The 23,785-nt window shown below is 43.6% G+C and overlaps 2 protein-coding genes across 3 annotated transcripts in view; both read right to left on the bottom strand.

Moving 5' to 3' along the window:
• LOC130368515 (zinc finger MYM-type protein 1-like) overlaps positions 1–23,785 on the bottom strand; it is a 352,083-nt gene that overhangs the window by 309,010 nt on the left and 19,288 nt on the right. The gene's annotated exons all lie outside the window — the stretch shown is intronic.
• Positions 7,428–23,785, bottom strand: part of UBXN6 (UBX domain protein 6) — a 237,788-nt gene continuing 221,430 nt past the window's right edge. The window contains exon 11 of the mRNA XM_056572270.1: positions 7,428–8,702. Within this exon, the coding sequence (XP_056428245.1) occupies positions 8,676–8,702 (27 nt within the window). The 3' untranslated portion in view covers positions 7,428–8,675. The remainder of the gene's footprint in view (positions 8,703–23,785) is intronic.

Here is a 23,785-nt window from a genome sequence, read left to right as displayed (position 1 = left end):
TTCAGGCATGAGCAATCAAGCGCCAGAATCATCGATCACTGGTTTCTTATGAGAAACCAGTGATTAATGATAAAGATCAGTGTGTGCAGTGTTATAGGTCCCTATGGGAGCTATAACACTGCAAAAAAAGGTGAAAAAAAAAGTGAATGAACAGCATTTAACACCTCCCCTATTAAAAGTTTGAATCATCCCCCTTTTCCCATAAAAAAAACACAGTGTAAATAAAAATAAACATATATGGTATCGCCGAGTGCAGAAATGTCCGAATTCTAAAAATATATCCTTAATTAAACCGCACGGTCAATGGCGTGCACGCAAAAAAATTCCATCAATAAGTCCTATCAATGCAAAAATTGTATCGTTAAAAACTTCAGATCACGGCGCAAAAAATGAGCCCTCATACCGCCCCATACACAGAAAAATAAAAAAGTTATAGGGGTCAGAAATTACAATTTTAAATATATAAATTTTCCTGCATGAAGTTATGATTTTTTCCAGAAGTACGACAAAATCAAACCTATACAAGTAGGGTATCATTTTAACCGTATGGACCTACAGAATAAATATCAGGTGTCATTTTTACCGAAAAATGTACTACGTAGAAACGGAAGCCCCCAATTGTGTTGTTTTTTTCAATTTTGTCTCACAATGATTTTTTTTTCCATTGGACCGTAGATTTTTGGGCACTATGACTGATGTCATTACAAAGTAGAATTGGTGGTGCAAAAAATAAGCCATAATATGGATTTTTAGGTGCAAAATTGAAAGAGTTATGATTTTTTAAAGGCAAGGAGCAAAATATTAAAATGCAAAAACGGAAAACGGACCCCGGGGGGGGGGTCCTTAAGGGGTTAAACGCAATTATAACTGCGATACAAACTATGCGGTTTACCTATTAGAGTGCCCGTGTCAATTACAGTATGTGGGCCGTTCAGACGGTGCGGTCCCGCATGAACGCATCTCGCTTTAACATCAGGAAGGGATATCCACTGCATAGTGTATCCCGACATTTTGCATTGAAACACAATAATAATCCGGAACTTCTAAAACTTATCATTATTGATGAGATCCCTGAAGATCAGAGAGATCGCTTTCGCAAACTGATCAATAAGGAATCCTACTGGATATTTAAACTGAAATGCCTTCATCCTGATGGTTTAAACGAGACGATCGAAAATGTAACATAATTGATACATTTAGGTTTTATTGCTTGTTTTATGTCTTTCTATGCACTGTAGACCTCTAAGTTTATGATTTTTAATGTATATATTGATACTTATTGTTTTGATGCATTCCGGTCCGTTCATCTTGTGTTTCCTCTGATACGCCGTGACCCGGATCTTGTGTTTCCTCTGACGCTCCATGACCCTGATGACAACTTCCGGTCCAACGTGTCTGGAGGATTCACACGCCGTAAGTTAATTGAGTTGTGTTTTAAGCTTGTATAAATATGTCTATGTGACCATTAGATGTTGTGAACTTGAAAAAGACGCCTGTCCTGGCGTCGAAACGCGTTGTTCCAAATAAATCGCCTCGTGATCTTCTTGTTCCTCATCCATTCTGCGCCAATTCAAGTCCTTGTGGAGTTTGGAGGTTTTTGCTACATTTGCTACACCGTGGTGGGACTGGCTGCATTGTGGAATACCTTTTACAGTGTTGTGCCTGACTTTGCACAACCTATTGGGTAAGCGCATCCGATAATATCGGCTTAGTTATATTACCCTTTTAATGCACTATGGAGCACTTCTTGTCTTTTTACATGATGAAAATATAAAGTAGACATATTATATATGTGAATCAAAATACAATTTATTTGGAATGTCTGTTTTCCTTACAAGCAGAGAGCTTCAAAGCTAGAAAAATGGGTACATTTTCTATTTTTTCATCAAATTTTGGAATTTTTCACCAAGAAGTTATTCAAGTATCGGCAAAAATTTACCACTACCATAAAGTAGAATATGTCACAAAAAAACTATCTCGGAATCCGAATGAAAGGTAAAAGCATCCCAGAGTTATTAATGCTTAAAGTGACAGTGATCAGATGTGCAAAAAATGGCCGGGTCCTTAAGGTATAAATGGGCTTGGTCCTTAAAGGGTAGCTCCCACCAAGTACTATATAATCTAATATGTCCCTACCTAGTAGTAATCTAGCCCTAACCCCCTACCTGGCTTCAAACATTTTTTAAATCGATTTAATAGAGCAGATTTAGTGGTTCTAAATCTGCTCTATAAAGTAGGGCAGGAAGCAGCGCTTCCCAACAGGCGCGACGTCACTGACGCCTTCCTGGGCGATTGCTTCCGCCCTCACGTCGTCTATGCAGCGCTCCTGTCGGGAGCGCGCATAGATGATCTGCCAATAGCACGGCAGGCAGCTCCGGGGTCTTCTCCTCCCTGTTTACCTGTGCATGTGCTATCCAGGGAGGAGGAGTAGAGGAGCATCGACGGCCTGCCGTGCACATTGAAAAACTACAACTTCCAGTATGCCCATACAGCTGTCAGGGCATGCTTGCTTTTGTAGTTTTTCAGCAGCTGGAGGCACACTGTTTGAGAAACACTCATGTGTAATCAGGGTGCCTCCAGCTGCTGCAAAACTGCAACTCCCTGGGAGCTGGGAGTTGTATAAAGTATTATAAGACCTCAGATCAGACTTACCCATCTGGAGGATCAGCACAGCAATGAGTGCACACGCTGCCTCCGGACAGGGTAACGGGGCGGGCGGGGCCACGCGCGAGTCCAGTGGAGCTGGCCAATGCGTGCAGCCTCAGCTATCAGCGTGCTCGCTCTCACCTGTTTGATTGACAGGCGGGAGCGAGCACCGCAGTGACTGAATTTCGACTCATTTGCCAGGCTGAAATGAGTCGAAATTCTGTAGTGACGTCACTGCCGAATGCATTTGGCCACTAGGAGGGCGACCCCTAGTGGCCGAATTTAAAAGTGATTTTAAACTGGTTTAACCCCTTAAGGACCGGGGGTTTTTCCGTTTTTGCATTTTCGTTTTTTGCTCCTTGCCTTTAAAAAATCTTTCAATTTTGCACCTAAAAATCCATATGATTGCTTATTTTTTGTGCCACCAATTCTACTTTGTAATGACGTCAGTCATTTTGCCCAAAAATCTACGGTGAAACGGAAAAAAAAATCATTGTGCGACAAAATTGAAAAAAAAAAAACGCTGTTTTGTAATTTTGGGGGCTTCCGTTTCTACGTAGTAAATTTTTCGGTGAAAATGACACCTTCTCTTTATTATGTAGGTCCATACGATTAAAATGATACCCTACTTATATAGGTTTGATTTTGTCGGACTTCTGGAAAAAATCATAACTACATGCAGGAAAATTAATACGTTTAAAATTGTCATCTTCTGACCCCTATAACTTTTTTATTTTTCCGTGTATGGGGCAATATGAGGGCTCATTTTTTGCGCCGTGATCTGAAGTTTTTAACGGTACCATTTTTGCATTGATAGGACTTATTGATCGCTTTTCATTCATTTTTTCATGATATAAAAAGTGACCAAAAATGCACTATTTTGGACTTTGGAATTTTTTTGCGTGCACGCCATTGACCGTGTGGTTTAATTAAGGATATATTTTTAGAATTCGGACATTTCTGCACTCGGCGATACCATATATGTTTCTTTTTATTTTTATTTACACTGTGTTTTTTTTATGGGAAAAGGGGGGTGATTCAAACTTTTAATAGGGGAGGGGTTAAATTATATTCATTCACTTTTTTTTTGCAGTGTTATAGCTCCCATAGGGACCTATAACACTGCACACACTGATCTTTATCATTGATCACTGGTTTCTCATAGGAAACCAGTGATCGATGATTCTGCCGCATGACTGCTCATGCCTGGATCTCAGGCACTGAGCAGTTATTCGGCGATCGGACAGCGAGGAGGCAGGTAGGGGCCCTCCCGCTGTCCTGTAAGCTGTTCGGGATGCCGTAATTTCGCCGCGGCTATCCCGAACAGCCCACTGAGTTAACCGACAGCTTTCACTTTTGCTTTTAGCCTTCACTATTAGCTTCACTATGACGCCGGGCCCGCCGTGATATGATGCGGGGTTACCGTGTAACCCCACATTATATCACGGGAGCAGGACCAAGGACGTACCAGTACGTCCCTGGTCCTTAAGGGGTTAAAATCACTTTTTTAATTAAAGTATATTAGAGATATGTTGTAGTACTTAACCTCCTGAGCGGTAATCCTGAGCATGACTCGGGGTTAATTTTCCCTGCCAGGATCGGTAACCCCGAGTCACGCTCGGGGTAGAATTGCAGAGTTGCCGGCCGGGCGCATGATATATCGCAAAATAGTGCGATATAGTGATGCGGCCCCTGGGAAAACATGCGATTATCTGTGGGGGCCGGCCAGAGCAGGTAAAGAAAAATACTAAAAGTCAGTGTTTCCCTACCAGGGGGCCTCCAGCTGTTGCAAAACTACAACTCTCAGCATGCCCAAAGGCTGTCCGGGCATGCTGGGAGTAGTAGTTTCACAAGAGCTGGAGGCACCCTGTTAGAAAAACACTGAGCTAAGTGTGAAAGGAAAAAGGAGTAAAATAAAAAAAAGGAGTAAAATAAAAAAAACTGCTCACCTAGTCCCAGTCCATGCAGATGCCGTTCCCCTCCGTGCGTTCCAGTCCCTGCTCTCTTCTTTATTCATCTTGCAGGACCTTTCCCTTTTCAGCCAATCACAGGCCGCAGTGGTGTAAAGCCAGTGATTGGCTGAAGGGGAAAGGGCGTGTTCTGCAGCAAATACACTAGGTTTGAAATCTGCCCGGCAAACCTAGTGTATGCTGCTGCAGGACAAGGTGAGAAGGGGGGATGAATGTGACAGGGCGGAATGTGTCAAAGGGGGGAATGTGACAGAGGGAGGAATGTGACAGAGGGGGGAATGTGACAAGAGGGAAGAATGTGACAGAGGGGGGAATGTGACAAGAGGGAAGAATGTGACAGAGGGGGGAATGTGACAAGGGGGAGGGGAATGTGACATGAAGGGGGGGATGTGAGAAGGTGGGAAGAATATGACAAGGGGGGATGTGACAGGGGGAGGGGAATGTAACATGAATGGGGGGAGAATGTGACAAGGGGGAAGAATGTGACAAGGAGGGGGGAGAATGTGACAAGGGGGGATGTGACAAGGGGGAGGAGAATGTGATAAGGGGGGGGAATGTGACAAGGGAAGGGGAATGTGACGGTGGAGATGTGAAATGGGTGGGGGGGAGATGTGAAATTCAATGGAAAAAATTGTACCGCTTTTGGTACAAATTTCCAGACAGAATCATACCGCCAGGGAGGTTAAGTACTACAACATATCAATTTTTTTATTTCATGACAGTGCCCATTTAAGGGGTTAAATCCAAGTCTACAGTTTAGCAAATCGGGAGAAGTTGTGAGAGAACCAGATCTACTCAGTGGATACGGTCAAGGGAGATAAAAGTGCCGAAGATTTTATGTTTTGTATCTCTGGTATCTTCTGTGTGGTTTGTATCCCTGATATCTTTTGTATTCCTGTACTTCTGATAGCTTTTGTGCTGTATCAGAGTTAAAGCTAACTCTGATATCTTTTGTATTTTATCAGTAAAGTATCTTTTGTGTTTATCGTACTGCTGGTAGCTTTTGTGTTGTAGCAGAGTTATCTGATATTCTTTGTATTGTACCAGTCCAGTATCTTGCTGTATCAGAGGATATCTTTTGTGTTTATTGTACTGCTGGTAGCTTTTGTGCTGTATCAGAGTTATTTGATATCTTTTGTATTGTTCCAGTCCAGTATCTTTTTGTACCAGAAGATAAATTTGAGTAGTATCAGGAAACAAATTTTGGTTGTACGCACACGCACCTTGTTGTTTGTGCTGAGTACCAATTTTTGTATGCCCGATCCTCTGAGAGATCATAGGGTAATAACACGGTCCTCACTACTCCCAAAAATTTTTTTACTTTGCAAACTGTGCACATCTATCAAAGCCAGACTTAGATGAAAAGGTAGAACTGTAATTAAATGTGTCAGTTAATTGAGCCCTAATGTTTTATCTATGAAGAAATGGGTGACTGAGTTGTGCCAAGGGAATGATGTATGAGTGTGCAAAGATGGGAAGTGTATAGAAGTTTGTTCAAAACTGTGTCTGTGCTGTAAACTTAGTTGTTGAGTAGGATTGATTGTCTCATTGTTTCCTAAAGAATGTTCCTTGGTGGCTTTGGATATGGTAGTTTGAGTGGACAAATGGCTGTGTGAATTGTGTTGAGGAAGTTGGTGGGTTTGGTTCGGGAGTTGATGGTGGTGAGACAGGTGAGGTAGGAGTGGATTGTTGTAAGAAGCTTGATAGGATTAGAGAGAGAAACAAAATAGAGACTCAACGTTTTGATGGAGAAGCATGTGGATATTAACACCTTAAGGACTGAGGGTTTTTGCATTTTCGTTTTTTCCTCCTCATCTTTTAAAAATCATAACCCTTTCAATTTTGCACGTAAAAATCCATATGATGGCTTATTTTTTGCCCCACCAATTCTACTTTGCAGTGACATCAGTCATTTTACCCAAAAATCTACAGCGAAACGGAAAAAAAAAATCATTGTGCGACAAAATTGAAGAAAAAACGCCATTTTGTAACTTTTGGGGCTTCCGTTTCTATGCAGTACATTTTTCATTAAAAATGACACCTAATCTTTATTCTGTAGGTCCATTACGATTAAAATGATACCCTACTTATATCGATTTGGTTTTGTCGTACTTCTAGAAAAAATCATAACTACATGCACGGAAATTTATACGTTTAAAATTGTCATTTTCTGACCCCTATAACTTTTTTATTTTTCTGCGTATGGGGCGGTATGAGGACTCATTTTTTGCGCCATGATGTGATGTTTTTAGTGGTACCATTTTTACATTGATCGGACTTTTGATCGCTTTTTATTCATTTTTTCATGATATAAAAAGCGACCAAAATATGTTATTTTGGACTTTGGAATTTTTTTGTGCGTACGCCATTGACCGTGCGGTTTAATTAATTATATATTTTTATAGTTCAGACATTTACGCACGCGGTGATACCACATATGTTTATATTTATTTTTATTTACATGTTTTTTTTATGGGAAAAGGGGGGTGATTTGAACTTTTATTAAGGAAACGGTTAAATCACATTTATTAACTTTTTTTTAACACTTTTTTGCAGCATTATAGCTCCCATAGGGAGCTATAACACTGCACACACTGATTGCCAGCACTGTTCCCTGCAAAGCCATAGCTTTGCAGTGATCAGCGTTATCGGCGGTCGATTGCTCAAGCCTGCATCTCAGGCTTGGGGCAATCAATCCCTGAAGGGACACGCCGGAGGCAGGTAAGAGGACCTCGGCTCGTGTCCCAGCTGATCGGGACACTGCATTTTCATTGCAGTGGTCCCGATCAGCCCCACTGAGCAGCCGGGTAGCTTTCACTTTCGTTTTAAACACGGCGTTCAACTTTGAACGCCGCGTCTAAAGGGTTAATAGCGAGCGGCACAGTGATCGCTGCCGAGCGCTATTAGCCCCGGGTCCCAGCTTCAGATACATGCCAGGACCGACCCTATATGACGCGGGGTCACCGCGTGACCCCGCGTTATATTGCGGAGCTGGCTAAGGACATAAATATACGTCCTTGGTCGTTAAGGGGTTAAGGCAGCTGAAAGTTTGGAATTTACTGATGGTTGAGTGTTATATACAGTATTCATATACAGTTATAAGCTAAAAGGCAAAGGGAAATGTAAAGGTGACTGCATGTTTAAGAGGATGGGAAACAGTATGTTACAGAAGGCACAGAGGAAGGTAAGATTAGGAAAGGTGAGTGTGTTTATGTAAGTGATACTATGGTACAAGAATGTAGAAGAGTCAAAAAAGTTTGTTGGAACTGTAAAAAGTGATAATACTTAGTTCAGGAATGTACTGAAGGTTTCAGGGGGGACCACAGGGGTCCCCTGGATCAATGAATGGAGATGAATGAATGGAGTGTTTTTTTTTCCTGATGGTAGGGGTAAAAGTGAAGATGATGAGGAGGAGTGTTTAGTGCTATGGGTGTTGTAGGTCTCTAGGAAAGCTGTGTGTATGTAGTTATGTGATGATGTTCATAGGATGTTTCTTATGATATAAAGTATGTTGTATATGTGTGATGTATATTAATGAATCAGGAATGTATGGAATATGACCAGTGAATGTTTTCTCTGTGAAGCCGTTTATGTTGTAATGGATTCTTTTTTTAGATTGGTGTAGAACAAATGAAAATCCACGTATTAACTGAACCTATTTGATGATATTTCATTAATTTCCAAATAAGTTTTGTTTTCACAGTTGCACAGGATGGATGCCAAAAAATGAAGTGTATCGGGAAATGCGATTAATTGTCTGATTATATTACAAGAGTAACAAGAGAAGTTTGGCCAAGAAAAATAAAATAAAAAAGTGATCACTATTTAATTGATAAATATTACCTAAGCATTTAAAATTCAGCTAATGGTTTATTGGATTATAAACAATGTGCATTGAAAGTGAATTTTCCCAATTTTTGAGAGAGCTCTGTATACTTTTTTTCATTTACATTTTTGGTGAGAATGTGAGACCAGTGTGTTGTACGTCGGTATTGTTAAATGTGTCTTGTACGTCTCTTGATGTAAAGTAACACAGAAATCCAGTCAGATACTAGACGTTCAAGTGATGTTGAAGACTGACCAAACCTGGGGGGAAACAAAAAGCCAAACTCAAAGGGGTGGTGACCAGTGACATTGAGGAGTGGGAAAAGAAAGGTGGGGCTTATAGAGAGAATGACAGCCTTCTCTCCTGAAACACAAAAATCACATTAAAACTTGAAGGAAATATATATATTTACTGTATAAAGTTGAGTATGTTTATAGTACCTCCATACACAGTGTGATAAACCTATACATTCTACATTGCATTTATTTGAATAATATCAATTTTGAGTGGATAACTTTATAATGACAAGTTAGTGTAATCTAAAGATGCTGAAAAAAAAAATGAAAAAAAACCCACTTTTTTTTTCTTCCCCTTTGGTAGCTTTACCAAACCCCAAAAAATACCCTTATCAGGGAAGGCAAACATTAAGTGTCAAACACCAGTGTCAAACACAAAATTGCCAAATAACCCCCGCGATAAAACTTAACCTGTATTAAATTTATATATAAAAGGACACACAATTAAAAAATCCTATATTGCCACAGTAGTATTCTGATTATGATGTGTGTTGATAAGAATACGTACATAGGGACTGAGGTTTATCTGTCACCTCGTTCGTCAGTTAACAACTGACCGTATTCACATCATAAATCTACACATTTAATCTTTTGTAATTACCCAACTGCAGGCTGGGGTATTATAGCTGTGGCAACACTAAATTTTAAAACCTATAACAGACACTGCCCCCTAACTAGTTTCGCTCACTAGGAGCTTCATCAGAGGTAAATGCATGTAAATGCCATTCAAAACTTATATACCCTCTGTTTATGATGTCATCAATAGGGTTAGTCAGACTTAGACCAATGATATTATATCTTATATCATATTGTTGATCTTGTCCAATCAAATCTCCCGATCTTAAACCCTCATAGCCAATGAAGAATGATGTTAGTAGTCCCTAATGGCAACTCCAATCATAGTGTGCCACCTCATCATCCACATGATCGTCAACTCCTGATGATGTCAGTTAATACTGACCAATAAACAAACTCTCTGTGGTACCTACCCGCTCATCCACACAGGAGTCCTTCCGGTTCAGTGCTCGAGTGTTTCCTCCATACCCTGGTGTTATAATTACACTTCTTCTAGCTCCGGCGCAGTCACTGTGCGCACTAATGGTGATGTCGCATTGGGGATGTCACTCGTCAATGTGCATCGCAGTGCACAGCCACAGCACCGGAGCCAGAGGGATCGCAGACCCCGGGAACAGGTAATTATAACACAGGGGATGGGGGAGGCAATGGGGCAGCTGGGGTGTTTGTACTCAGGATGACTGTACGCTATATGTCTGGTCCCCACTTTGCTTCTATACACATATGCCTCTGAAGCGCTATCACTCACAAGCGGAGCTGTGCGGGGGACATGTGGGAAGCCTATCAGACTGAATTTGTGGGAGAGGCTTTGGCTATTTAACAGCCATCGGCCCCTCCCTCTGGGCGTATGCTGGGTTGGCGAAATTGCGGGGGTTCTTTCGTCGCGTACGCTGGGTCAGGTGTGTGGTGGTGCAGGTAAGTGCCGGGTGTCCGGCAGGTTTCATTTACTGGGGCCCTGGTCTGTTGCAATTGCTCCCCTCATTGGGCAGGCTCCGGCACCCAGTGCGTTATGTAGGCGGCGGTCCGACGGTGCAGCGCGTGCCCGGGCTGGCCGCAGTGAACCCGGCCTCTGGATCCAGCGGCATGGCAGGCGCGGGGAGACGCGACCCACGTGTAACGCGGGGCTCTGAACGGGCGGAGTCACAGCATGCCAGTGAGCCGGCGGCATAGCTCCACGGATAGTCAGCAGGTGGCGCTGGAAAAAAAAAATGTGTGTGAGGAAATGTGTTAGGCTTATAGAGTGTATTGGTACCATGCAATAATGAGGGGCTGGCTTATGGTGCACCGGTGTCAGGCCGCAGTTTCCTGACACATGCACTGTCGCAGACAAGGGGCAGCTTGTAAGTTAATAATACTATAATCCATATTACTGTGGTTTCGGTTTGGGGGGGGGTGGTCATGCATATCAGGGTACCGGGTCGGAGGCTTGGGGTAGTCAAGTAATTAGTGGGGTTGGGGTAGTTTCAGGCATAGGGGGGGGGCTAGGGGGTGCCAGCACTTATCTGTCAGAGGTGGTAGGTGGCGCGTAACCCATATGGTTAGAACCCTGTTAGTTTCTCTTGCAGATTGGGTGGTCTGTATCCAGTTAGGTGGTCGTTACGTTCCTGGTCATTGCAAACTTGGCTACGGTCAGTACCAAACCGTACGGCGGTTGTTCATGTTATTTATTCACGTTTCACGGTGGTCATCACTTTCGCTAGCAGATGCTGGTTCACGTCATTTCAGTTCAAATGCTTAATACTCCTGTTACACTAGTTAATGTTACGCACTGCTGTTACACATAGGCCCTGAATCACTGTATATCTGAGTCGACATGTCAGATAGGGTTCAAGGCATCATTGCTACTGTCACGCATACAGAGCATTTCGTTTACACGGGTAGTGGTCACTGCGATCTTGACTCTTCTTCAAGGGTGACCACTTGCCTGCGGTGGTTGCTTACACATCTTCAGAGCCATCGCTAGTTAGTTAGAAACGGTGCACACTGTAATCTTGACTCGCAGTCAGGAGGTGTTCACGGTTTAGTTATTCATGACTATACGCGCCATGCACACGTTCTCGGTCAGACTCACGGTCAGGCCTCGTTTCAAACTATTCGGGTGGTACTCTGGGTCGCACTGGCACTACGGTCAGCACTCTTGGGTTCGGCCACATTGCACGGGCAGTCACCTGCAGCTGTAAGCTAACATTAAGTATGTATTCGGTTGTACGCAGGTGTTACCCCAGTCCTGGCCGCTCTGCTCGCGGATCACCCGGACCCAGATTGGGTCCAGTGGTTGATCAATAGTTTTGACAGAGGCTTCCACGCCGGCATGGTCACACTGCCGCAGGCCACATTTGAATGTGGCAATCTGCTGTCTGCCGTAAACGATCCCGCTGTTGTCACTGAATTAATAAATGCTGAGCTAATGAAAGGTTATATGATTGGCCCCTTGTTAGTTTCTCCATTCAGGTCTTGGAGGGTCAGTACGGTAGGGGTGGTAACAGGCAAGTTCAATGGGAAAAAGAGACTGATATTTGACTTGTCGGCTCCTCATGGGTCACTTGTCCCCAGTATCAACTCTCTCATTCCATCCGAGGAGTTTAGTATGCACTATTCTTCCATAGACCAGGCTATTCAGGTCATCTTGGCACTCGGCCCAGGGACTTGGATGGCGAAGGCGGATATCACAGATGCCTTCAAGTTGCTGCCGTTGCACAGGGACCAGTGGCAATGGTTCGGGCTCAAATTGCAGGGTGCATATTATTTTGCTTCCAAGTTGACTTTCGGATGCAAGAGCAGCCCGTGGCTGTTTGACCAACTGGCCCAGGCATTGCACTGGCTGCTGGTTAATGTCTCTGGATGCAGCCAGGTCATCCATTATTTTGATGACTTTCTTCTGCTTAGTCGGCCAAGGGAAGAGCCGGACCAGTTGGTCAGATTGCTGAAACTGTTCACTGATATTGGGGTGCCAGTGTCTCCCAAGAAAACGGTCGGTCCAACTAAGTGTCTCACCTTTCTGGGAGTAATCCTAGATTCAGTCGCAATGCAAGTCAGCTTGCCCACTGACAAACTCAACCGTATCAGAGACACTATACACAAGTACACGGTCTCCCAGGTCACGACCAAGGGCGAGTTGCAGAGCTTGCTGGGAATGCTGGCATTTGCTATGCGAGCAATTCCGCAGGGCAGAGCGTTCGTATCCAGAATATTGTCTTTGCTGCATGGTGTCCCTCAACAACACAGTAGGGTTTGGTTAGATTGCCAAGCCCTGGCTGACCTGAACATGTGGGATAGGTACATGGCACAATGGAATGGGACGCTATGTTTGTCCCGCCAGCCTCCGAGTTGTCCCCCAAGATCTGCACTGATGCGTTATCTTCCACCGGTTATGGTGCAGTGTGGGGCGGCAGGTGGATGGCGGGCCAATGGTCCAATCAGGTATTGGCTCTGGCAGGCTTCAGCAGCACTTCGGCACTTTTTGACAAGTGGTCAGGGCAGACGGTGGAGTTTCAGTGTGACAATCAGGCGTCAGTTGCCATAGTCAACAAGGGCAGATCCAGGCATACTACTGTCATGTCTTTCATGCGCAGGTTAGTCTGGGTGTCCTTACAACACAACTTCAATTTTGTAGCCAGACACATACCGGGGGTAGACAACACGGCCGCAGATGCTCTGTCCAGGGCTAATTTCCATCTCTTTTCACAGGTGGCTCCGCAAGCAGACGCAGTAGGAACACAACCCCCTTGCCTGGCACAATTAATCTTGGACTGAATTACTACACACAGGTGGCCCGGGAGTTAATGTCGGACGCCTTAGCCCCCAATACCAGAAAGGCCTATCATGCAGCACACGACACCTTTAGGTCATATCTGTCTCAACATAGCATCCCCTTTTCTTACGACACCACTATCATTCTATCTTTCATCGGTTTCTGCCACTCTTCTCTGCACCTGTCTCATAGCACTATTAAATCTTACCTTTCGGGCATTCAGCATTTCATTTCTTTATCCCACCCAGACAGGCTGTCTATCCTATCATCTCAGGCTGTCAAGGCTGCGCTCAGAGGGGTGGTGGCTCGTAGCTCCACAGCGCCACCTCTCAGGAAACCAATCAGCGGCGAGCTGTTCCGAGCCATGTCTGACGCATTAGCCAATAACCCCTTTGGCTTCGAGCGCAGTCTGATAATCAAATCTGCCATTTATCTAGCCTTCTATGGCTTCCTCCGGCCGGGTGAATTTTCATGTGTCAGGCGGGGAGCGACACATCCACAGAAGGCTCATTTAAGGTGGCAGGGTTCTTGGTTCGAAGTTTCACTGTCCGTCACAAAAACTTTCAGGTGGGGGGCGGTGGTTAAGTATTTTCCTTCAGGTAACAACTGGTGCCCGGTGGCGGTGTTGGCACAACTGGTTGAGTTCCTCCATGATAAGCCTCCGGAGTCGCCACTGTTGCCTTTCAGTGGGGGGTGCTCTTACCACTTCTCTTTTCACATCGCATGTCCGCACGCTGCTTGGCACTTTAGGACACAACCCCAGAGAGTTCTCAGGTCACTCATTCCGCATAGGAGCAGCATCGGCGGCCTCCAGGCACAAGGTGCCTGTACATGTCATCCAGAAGTTGGGGAGGTGGTGTTCTGATGCATATACCACTTATGTCCCAGATCCCTCAAGGGAAATGGCAGAGGCATTTCAATTTTTGGCATTATAAATAAATGATACTCAATTTACGCTAACTGGTGGTGTATTTTTGCCCTCTATAGGCGGACCCTCGACGCGGTTTTCAGGCACACCCCAACCGCTGTTCTATGTTATAAGTAGAGTTTTGTGTTAGGTCTTGGTAAATCTAGTTTCTTGCAGGTGGCCTTGCCAGGAGGTAACAGGTAAGCCCATGCACGGTTCAAAGTCCTGACCACAAATACAGTGCTGTGTGCTGTGTGGGGGACATATACAGTATAACATACGCTGTGCGGGGGACATATACAGTATAACATGCACTGTGCGGGGGGGGGGGGCATATGATTAGTGTTGCTCGCGAATATTCACAAAGCGAATTTTATTTGCAATTACGAATATTCATTTTTTTTTTGTTTTTTTTTCACAGTACACATCACAGTGATCATCCCTCTCTGCTTCCAGCTTGTGTGGTGTAAAGAAGGCTCTATTACTACTGTGTGAGACTGACGTACGAATTTTCGCATATGCAAATTTTCGCTCATGCAAATTATCGCATATGCGAAAATAAACGTGAATATTACAAATGCAAATATATGATGAATATTCGTCCATATATTCGCGAAATATCGCGAATTCGAATATGGCCTATGCTGCTCAACACTACACATGATATGACATATACATTCCCCCCAGCGATTCTATATACCTTCCCCCACCGCAGCTCTTCTATTTGAGAACCCCGCAGGGATCCCTGAATGGCTCCTTAGTTCGGGCTATTCTGGGATCCCGGTGGAGAAAATGAAAGTAAAATCCATCGTACACCGCTGGGGAGCGGACCATGCCGCCTGCTCCCCTGCTTAATAACTTTTGATCGGATCTGGTCTCAGAAGTGAGACCCGATGCGATCAACTTCTTTGCCCCTGTACTACTACCCACAACATGGAACAGACCCTGTTCCATGATGGGGGTAGGATTTAGTCAGTTTTGAGTCATTTCCCGACAGCTCAAAGCTGTCGAGTTTTGGTGAAGAAAAATTCACTGGTTTTCCTGTGAGTTTTTCCTCATACTCCGAGTGTTTTTTCTTTTTTGTCGGAAACCCGACCCTTTTTGTGATAACCACGCCCATTTTGACAGGTTTAAAAAACACTCCCTGGGCTGAGGGCTGCACTACAGGACATAGACTGGGGGGAGGTGTTGTCAAATACTGATACAGAAGGTAAATGGGACATCTTTAAATCAACTCTAAATAACTATACAGCTAAATATATACCAAAGGGGAACAAATATAAACGATTAAAACTAAATCCTACATGGCTGACACATGATGTTAAAAGAGCAATAAACAACAAAAAAATAGCCTTCAAAAAATACAAATCTGATGGGTCAGCTATAACATTTAAACAGTACAAGGAGCTTAATAAAATCTGTAAAAATGTAATAAAAACAGCAAAAATTCAAAATGAGAGACAGGTGGCCAAAGAAAGCAAAACTAATCCTAAATATTTTTTTAGATATATAAATGCAAAAAAACCAAGGACAGAGCATGTAGGACCCCTTAATAATGATAATGGGGAGGTTGTCACAGGCGATCAAGAGAAGGCGGAGCTACTGAATGGGTTCTTTAGTTCTGTATACACTATGGAAGAAGGAGGAGCTGACATTGGCCAGGTCAGTGCTGGTAACACATCATGTAATGTACTGAACTGGCTTAATGTAGAGATGGTACAAGGTAAGTTAAGTGATATAAATGTAAGCAAATCCCCAGGACCGGATGGACTACACCCAAGAGTTCTTAGAGAGGTAAGTTCAGTAATATCTGTACCCCTGTTCATGATATTTAGAGATTCTCTGGTGTCTGGTATTGTGCCAAGGGACTGGCGCAAGGCGAATGTGGTGCCAATCTTCAAAAAGGGCTCTAGGTCTTCCCCAGGAAACTATAGACCGGTAAGTTTAACGTGCATTGTGGGTAAATTGTTTGAAGGACTTATAAGGGATTCCATACAGGAATACATAGGGGATAATTGTATTATAAGTGATAGCCAGCATGGGTTTACTAAGGATAGAAGTTGTCAAACCAATCTAATTTGCTTTTATGAAGAGGTGAGTAGAAGCCTTGACAGAGGAATGGCTGTGGATATAGTGTTTCTGGATTTTGCTAAAGCGTTTGATACTGTCCCTCATAGACGTCTGACAGGTAAGTTAGGGTCTTTGGGTTTGGAAATTTTAGTTTGTAACTGGATTGAACACTGGCTCATGGATCGTACCCAGAGAGTGGTGGTCAATGATTCGTATTCTGATTGGTCCCCGGTTATTAGTGGTGTACCCCAAGGTTCAGTACTGGGCCCGCTGTTGTTTAATTTATTTATCAATGATATAGAGGATGGTATTAACAGCTCTGTTTCTATCTTTGCAGATGACACCAAGCTTTGTAGCACGGTACAGTCTATAGAGGATGTGCATAAGTTACAAGATGACTTGGATAGACTAAGTGTCTGGGCATCCACTTGGCAAATGAGGTTCAATGTGGATAAATGTAAGGTTATGCATCTGGGTACTAATAACCTGCATGCATCGTATGTCTTAGGGGGGATTAAACTGGCAGAGTCACTGGTAGAGAAGGATCTGGGTGTACTTGTAGATCACAGACTACAGAATAGCATGCAATGTCAGGCTGCTGCTTCCAAAGCCGGCAGGATATTGTCATGTATCAAAAGAGGCATGGACTCAAGGGACAGGGACATAATACTCCCCCTTTATGAATCATTGGTACGGCCTTACCTGGAATATGCTGTTCAGTTTTGGGCACCTGTCCATAAAAGGGACACTGCGGAGTTGGAAAGGGTGCAGAGACGCGCGACTAAACTAATATGGAGCATGGAACATCTTAGCTATGAGGAGCGATTAAAGGAGTTACAATTGTTTAGTCTTGAGAAGAGACGTTTAAAGGGGGATATGATAAACGTATATAAGTATATTAATGGCCCATACAAAAAATATGGAGAAAAACTGTTCCAGGTTAAACCCCCCCAAAGGACGAGGGGGCACTCCCTCCGTCTGGAGAAGAAAAAGTTTAGTCTCAAGGGGCGACACGCCTTCTTTACCGTGAGGACTGTGAATTTATGGAACGGTCTACCTCAGGAACTGGTCACAGAAGGAACAATTAACAGCTTTAAAACAGGATTAGATACATTCCTGAAACAAAATAAGATTAATGCTTATGAAGAAATATAAAATCTCATCCCTTCCCCAATATCGCGCCACACCCCTACCCCTTAATTCCCTGGTTGAACTTGATGGACATATGTCTTTTTTCGACCGTACTAACTATGTAACTATGTAACTCGGAGTGATGATATATTTTGTTGGGTTGTACGATCAAATTTGTGTCGCATGGGCTATGCGACACAAATTTGGTCGCACAACCCGACAAAAAGTGTCGGGTTGACATTAGTAAATGAGGGCTAATGAGTACGGGTGCACTTTTATTACTGCCCACAAGTATGGGCCTATTGGAGTAAAGGTTTTCTTGAATCCTTGGGCAAACCAATCTGTAGTTTGTAATTCAAGTGTTCAAAGTCCTAAAAGGTGGCGATCATAAAGATTAGACCCACATGAAAGAAACAACCTCGGAAGCCAAGGGGACTGAATGGTGAAGGAGGCTGCCAAGGCTGCAGTGCTCCTGTCCTCCAACAGTTATGGTACAGAGTGTAGGGGAGTGTGGATCTGTCTGGTTAGGTTTCTTGCAGGAACCAGCAATGCATGCTGAGAGAGACCAATGGAAGAAGAAAGAGGTGGTACAGGGCAAAAACGGCATCTGGAGAGTTAGTAAGAAATTGTGTGCGCCAGCAGTCTTGTACCCCATGGTAACATATATGGCCTCATACACTAAACAGAAGGGAGCTATGTGTGTAGTAATGTCCGTATATTGGTTGGCCTCAGGATTCAACAATGTAAAAAGAGGGTTTGTACAGACTTCATTATTTGCATCTGTTATAACCTAGGTAAAGCAATAAAAGTACCTGACCAACATACTCCATAATCATCTTACCTGTTTCAGAGACTATGGGGGAGATTTATCAAAACCTGTCCAGAGGAAAAGTTTCTGAGTTGCCCATAGCAACCAACCAGCTTGCTTCTTTAATTTTTAAAAAGGCCTCTGAAAAATGAAAGAAGCGATCTGATTGGTTGCTATGGGCAACTCAGCAACTTCTCCTCTGGACAGGTTATAAATCTCCCCCTATGAGTAGACTTCTTCTAACTGTCTAAGGTGGGCCAATATAAGTATATCCTTGTCTGACTGTACTGATTCTCTGACCATAGATACAGGGAATATGAGAGTGTGAGGCAGGATAATAGAGGATCATTTTAAAATATGTATTCTTTCTAAGTAAAATATCTCCAATAGCAAGATAATATTCAAGTTGGTTACTAATTTGCTATCCAATGCTAGTGTAATCACATGTTCCATGATTCAAAGCTGCGTGTAGAAGATATGCTTATCCACAGAAGGGGGAGGTGTTTCTAATTTTGTCTATGTTTCAGAACCAAGTCCAAAGTAGGTTCACTCCTTTAAGAACTCTAAAGCAAGTACCTGAGACCAGACCAATAGTGTAAACAAGCGGCAGAGCTGTATACTTTAACACCTAAGAGTCCTCTATAATCTAGGTGTAGATACAGAGCAAGGGAGAACCTTCCTGTCACATCTCTGCAGCTTCATGTAAACATTTTCTTCTTCAGTTCACTGAGAATGTCTTATCAGCATCACAGAGCAGAGTGTACCAAATCAAGGTCAAATGTACTCCTCAAAAGGGGTACTCCGGTGGTCAACATGTTTTCCCGTTTTTGACTTACCCTATTTGTTTTGTTTCATTTCTATTCTTTAGAAAATATATAATAAAGAAATTATATGTCCTGTCCTCAAGGATAGTGAAATACAGAAAAAAATATATGAGAAAGAGATAGCAAAGAAATAAGAATTAGAGCTATAGAAAAATTGGAGGATAGTGGGTCACAGGTGAAAATATAGAATATGTACAGATATATAAAGCAATAAATAATAATAACTTAAATAGAAATATATATAATATATATACTTAATATTTAACATATACATATATAATATATGTAATATATTAAGGCTACTGAGGAATACCACAACAGTGGTGAAACGCGTTTAGCCTCGATTTATAAGTATTGCCATAACCATCTTTTGTTCATACCAGCCACTAAATCAGCCGATACCGCCTTGCCAGCGCTGCAGTACCAAAATCTGCGGCCCACAATTGAATAGCGCGCTATTCAAACCACAAGGACGCCGACTTACAGCTGATTGCTGCTCCTTAGGCCGACGGGTGAACAGTGCTCAGCGCAACTACATTCACTCACCTTCTGATATTGGATGCTGGCTCTCTGCATTACAGAGAACAACATTGCATAATTTTGGACCAGTGCACCTTCAAAAACGCTTTCCCAGAAGAACCCCTACACCCATGCCAGGTTGGTGGTTGCCCTCGTTCTAGTCCGTGCGGGTGCTGATCTGTTACAGACACAGGAGTCTGCTGCTCCGGAGATGGTCAGTTGCCGGGGAACACGGCGAAGACTTCTAATAAGGTACCACTCTGAATATTCAAACTTTGTAATCATTCATACCCATAACAACCAGCTCTCTTCAATTGAAGTGAATGTTACAACTGTATCGCTCAACTCATTTGTTACATCCAACAGACACTTTGGGGGGGGGGGGGGATTCATCATTATGTGTCTATTGTAGACACAGTTCTACCCCTTTACACTGCTTGTCTATTGTACAATCTTGCTCAGAATTTACTAAGGCTGTACACTCCTTTGATAAATCTTGTGCAAATATAGAAATGCCCCCCATCGCTCTAAAGTACACTCCTTCTCTACCTCACAGGAAAAGTGGACACAGGGATTTTGTTCTATTGCTGTGAGGTCAGGATTCCATTGAGGTTTTTTATGCATCATAAAAAATGCCAGAAAAACTGTCCCAGCTTTTTCCTGCGTTTTGTCAGTTTTTCTTGTGTTTTTTTATGCATTTTTGCTGGTGTGTGTAAACAAAAAAATGTACTACATTTTTTTTTCTTTTAAATTTAGATACGTTAATGCGGAGGACTATGTCAGATTTTGTGGATTGCGATGATGAACAGCGTTTTTTTTTAAATGTCAAAAGGGTCAACGAGGGCTGTGGGGGAGTGTTTTTTAAATACATTTTTTTTTCATTGTGTTGTGTTTTTTATAATTGAATTTTCAGGCTTAGTAGTGGAAGCTATCTTGTAAACAGAATCCGTTACTTAGCTGGGGCTTAGCGTTAGCCCCCAAAACAGCTAATGCTAACCCCCAATTATTACCCCGGTACCCACCGCCACAGGGGTGCCGGGAAGAGCCGGTACCAACAGGCCCGGAGTGTCAAAAATGGCGTGCCTAGGTCTAGGCGGTAACAGGCTGGTGTTATTTATGCTGGGGAGGGCCAGTAACAATGGTCCTCGCCCACCCTGGTAACGTCAGGCTGTTGCTGCTTGGTTGGTATCGTGCTGATACTGAAAAAATTAGGGAACCACACACTTTTTTTATAAAAAATAAAAAAAACGCATAGGGTTCCCCCTATTTTCAGTATCAGCCAGATATCAACCAAGCAGCAACAGCCTGACGTTACCAGGGTGGGCGAGGACCATTGTTACTGGCCCTCCCCAGCCTAAATAACGCCAGCCTGTTACCGCCTAGGTCCAGGAGCGCCATTTTTGAAGCTCCGGGCCTGTTGGTACCGACTTTTCCCGGCACCCCTGTGGCGGTGGGTACTGGGGTAATAATTGGGGGTTAGCGCTAGCTGTTTTTGGGGTTAACGCTAAGCCCTGGCTTAGTAATGGATTCTGTCTATAAGACAGCTTCCACTACTAACCCTGAAAATTCTATTATAAAAACATGGACACATTGAAAAAAAAATGTATTTAAAAAAAATCACTCCCCACAGCCCTCGTTAACCATTTTATTGAAATAAAAAAAAAACGCTGGTCATCGTCGCAGTCCACCGAATCCTACGTAGTCCTCCGCATTCACGTATCTGAAATGAGAAGAAAATAAAAACAAGAAATATGGGTTAGTACATTTTTTGTGCTCTCCCCTGGGAAGAGCGCACATAATGCAGTGTGTTACTAAACAGAGAGCCTCCAATTGTTACTAAACTACAACTCCCATCATAAGGGGCTGTAGTTAAGCAACAGCTGGAGGCACACTGGTTGCAAAACACTGAGAGTTTGTTACCCAACTCAGTGTTTCCCAATACGTGCGCCTCCAGCTGTTGCCAAACTACAACTCCCAGCATGTACGGTTTGTCAGTGCATGCTGGGAGTTATAGTTTTGCAACAGCTGGAAGCACACAGGTAGGGAAACACTGAGTTAGGAAACAGACAATGTTTGCCAACCAGTGCGCCTCCAGTTGTTGCAAAACTGCAACTCCCGGCATTCCAAACATGCTGGGAGTTGTAGTTTTGTAACATCTGGCCCTTCAGATGTTGCCTAACTACAACACCCAGCATGCCTGGGCATGCTTGGAGTTGAAATTTTGCAACATCTTGAGGGCTACAGTTTGGACACCACTACTTAGCGGTCTCCCAACTGTTCTCCTCCAGTTGTTGCAAAACTACAACTCCCAGCATGCCTTTCGGCTGTCTGGGCATGCTGGGAGTTGTAGTTTTGCAACAACTGGAGGCACACTGGTTGGGAAACTCAGTGTTTCCCAACCTGTGTGCCTCCAGCTGTTGAAAAACTTAATCTCCAAGCATGCCCAGACTGCCCAGGCATGCTGGAAGTTGTAGTTCTGCAACATCTGAAGGGCCAGATGTTACAGAACTACAGCTCCCAGCATGACTGGACTGTCTGGGCATGCTGAGAGTTGTAGTTTTGCAACATCTGGAAGAGCACAGATTGGAGACCACTGCACAGTGGTCTCAAAACTGCGGCCCTCCAGATGTTGCAAAGCTACAACTCCCAGCATGTCCAGAAAGGGAAAGGGTGTCTGGGCATGCTGGGAGTTGTAGTTTTGAAACACCTAGAAGCAGTAGTGAAGATCACTTTACGGCGATCTTCACTGCTGCTTCCACTTACCTGCCGGAGCTGCCTTCTAGACCTGCCTGCAGCGCCGTCCCAGCCATACCCCGCCGGTCCCTCCGCACTCAGGTATGTGCCGCGGCCCCCCCGCAGCTCCCGGGATCCTCTTCCCCCGCTCTTCCTGACTTCTAGGGGCGGGAAGAGCGGGGGATCTGAACTTTAACCCCCCACAGTCAGTGATCACTGTGATTAGTCCACAGGGACCAACCACAATGATCGCTGACCAGGACCATCCACAGATGGTCCTGGGGGGGCTTGCAGAAGTTGCCTCCCGCTGGTAACAGCGGGACTTCTGCCAGTTAACCCGTGCGATGCCGGGCATCGCCGGGTTAACTGCATGACATATATAAATGTCATGATGCGCACACTACCTGCACACCATGACATTTATATATGTCATTCTGCGGGAACGGGTCAAATTGGGGGGCCACTGATGTAATGCGGATCGCAGCAGATCTCCAAAATGATCCGCTGCGATCCGCATTTAAATTAAAAAGCCGGTGGTACATGCGGCTACATCGCGCTGCCACCGGCTCCTCTATACACTGTAATAATTCATAATCCCTGCCGGGAGAGGGAAGCTCTGATTGGTGGATGGCTATTGACCAATCAGAGCTCCCCTCTCCCGGCGGCGGGGATTATGAATTATGACTGTGTATATAGAAGCCGGTGACAGCGCAGTGTAGCTGCTTGTACCGCCGGCTTTTACAGTTAATAAATGCAGATCACAGCGGGTCTCTGGATAATGACCTAATGCGATCTGCACCTCAGCCCCTGGACTACAACTCCCATCATGTGGGAGTTGCAGTCCTTACTATACCAAAATAGACACTTAGGTAAGTGTCCTCCGAGGTGGTGTATATTTGCGCTAGAAAATGCCGTTTGGGCATTTTTTTTTGTGCAAAAAAAAAGCCCGCAGTTAGTAAATTGATTCTACAGTAGAAAATGTTCTATGGTAGAATTAACCGTAGAATATGTGATGAAGAATTCTATCTAAATTTGCGCAAACAAAAGACGCAAAAAACACTTGCGTTTTTTTTTTTTGCGCTAAAAAATAGACACAAAATAGCTCTATATACAATGATAAATTCCCCCCTTTGTTTCTATTTTGCTGCTATTCCAGTGCATTGGCTCTATTTGATGAACAATTCTAACTAGAGATGAGCGAACTTACAGTAAATTCGATTCGTCACGAACTTCTCCGCTCGGCAGTTGATGACTTTTCCTGCATAAATTAGTTCAGCTTTCCGATGCTCTGGTGGGCTGGAAAAGGTGGATACAGTCCTAGGAGACTCTTTCCTAGGACTGTATCCACCTTTTCCAGCCCACCGGAGCACCTGAAGGCTGAACTAATTTACGCAGGAAAAGTCATCAACTGCCGAGCAGAGAAGTTTGTGAAGAATCGAATTTACTGTACGTTCGCTCATCTCTAATTCTAACCACTGTGGCTGTCAAATCAGACTGTAATCAGTATACTGACTTTGGACATTGGCTGCTATTGATATAAAATATCTTTATGAACACTATATATATATATATATTTTTTTTTTTATATACATTTTTCTATTGGTTGGCAACTAATATTTTTAATTTATTTTAAATAAGTATATTTTTCTTAACATCTGGGCAAGGGCCCTGCCCAGGTTTTTTTTTAATAGAATTTTCATTCAATAAAATGCACATAATTGTTTAAGC

The sequence above is a fragment of the Hyla sarda genome, chromosome 1, assembly GCF_029499605.1.
Source record: "Hyla sarda isolate aHylSar1 chromosome 1, aHylSar1.hap1, whole genome shotgun sequence".
NCBI lineage: Eukaryota > Metazoa > Chordata > Amphibia > Anura > Hylidae > Hyla > Hyla sarda.
This window is presented reverse-complemented; position numbering and strand designations above follow the sequence as displayed.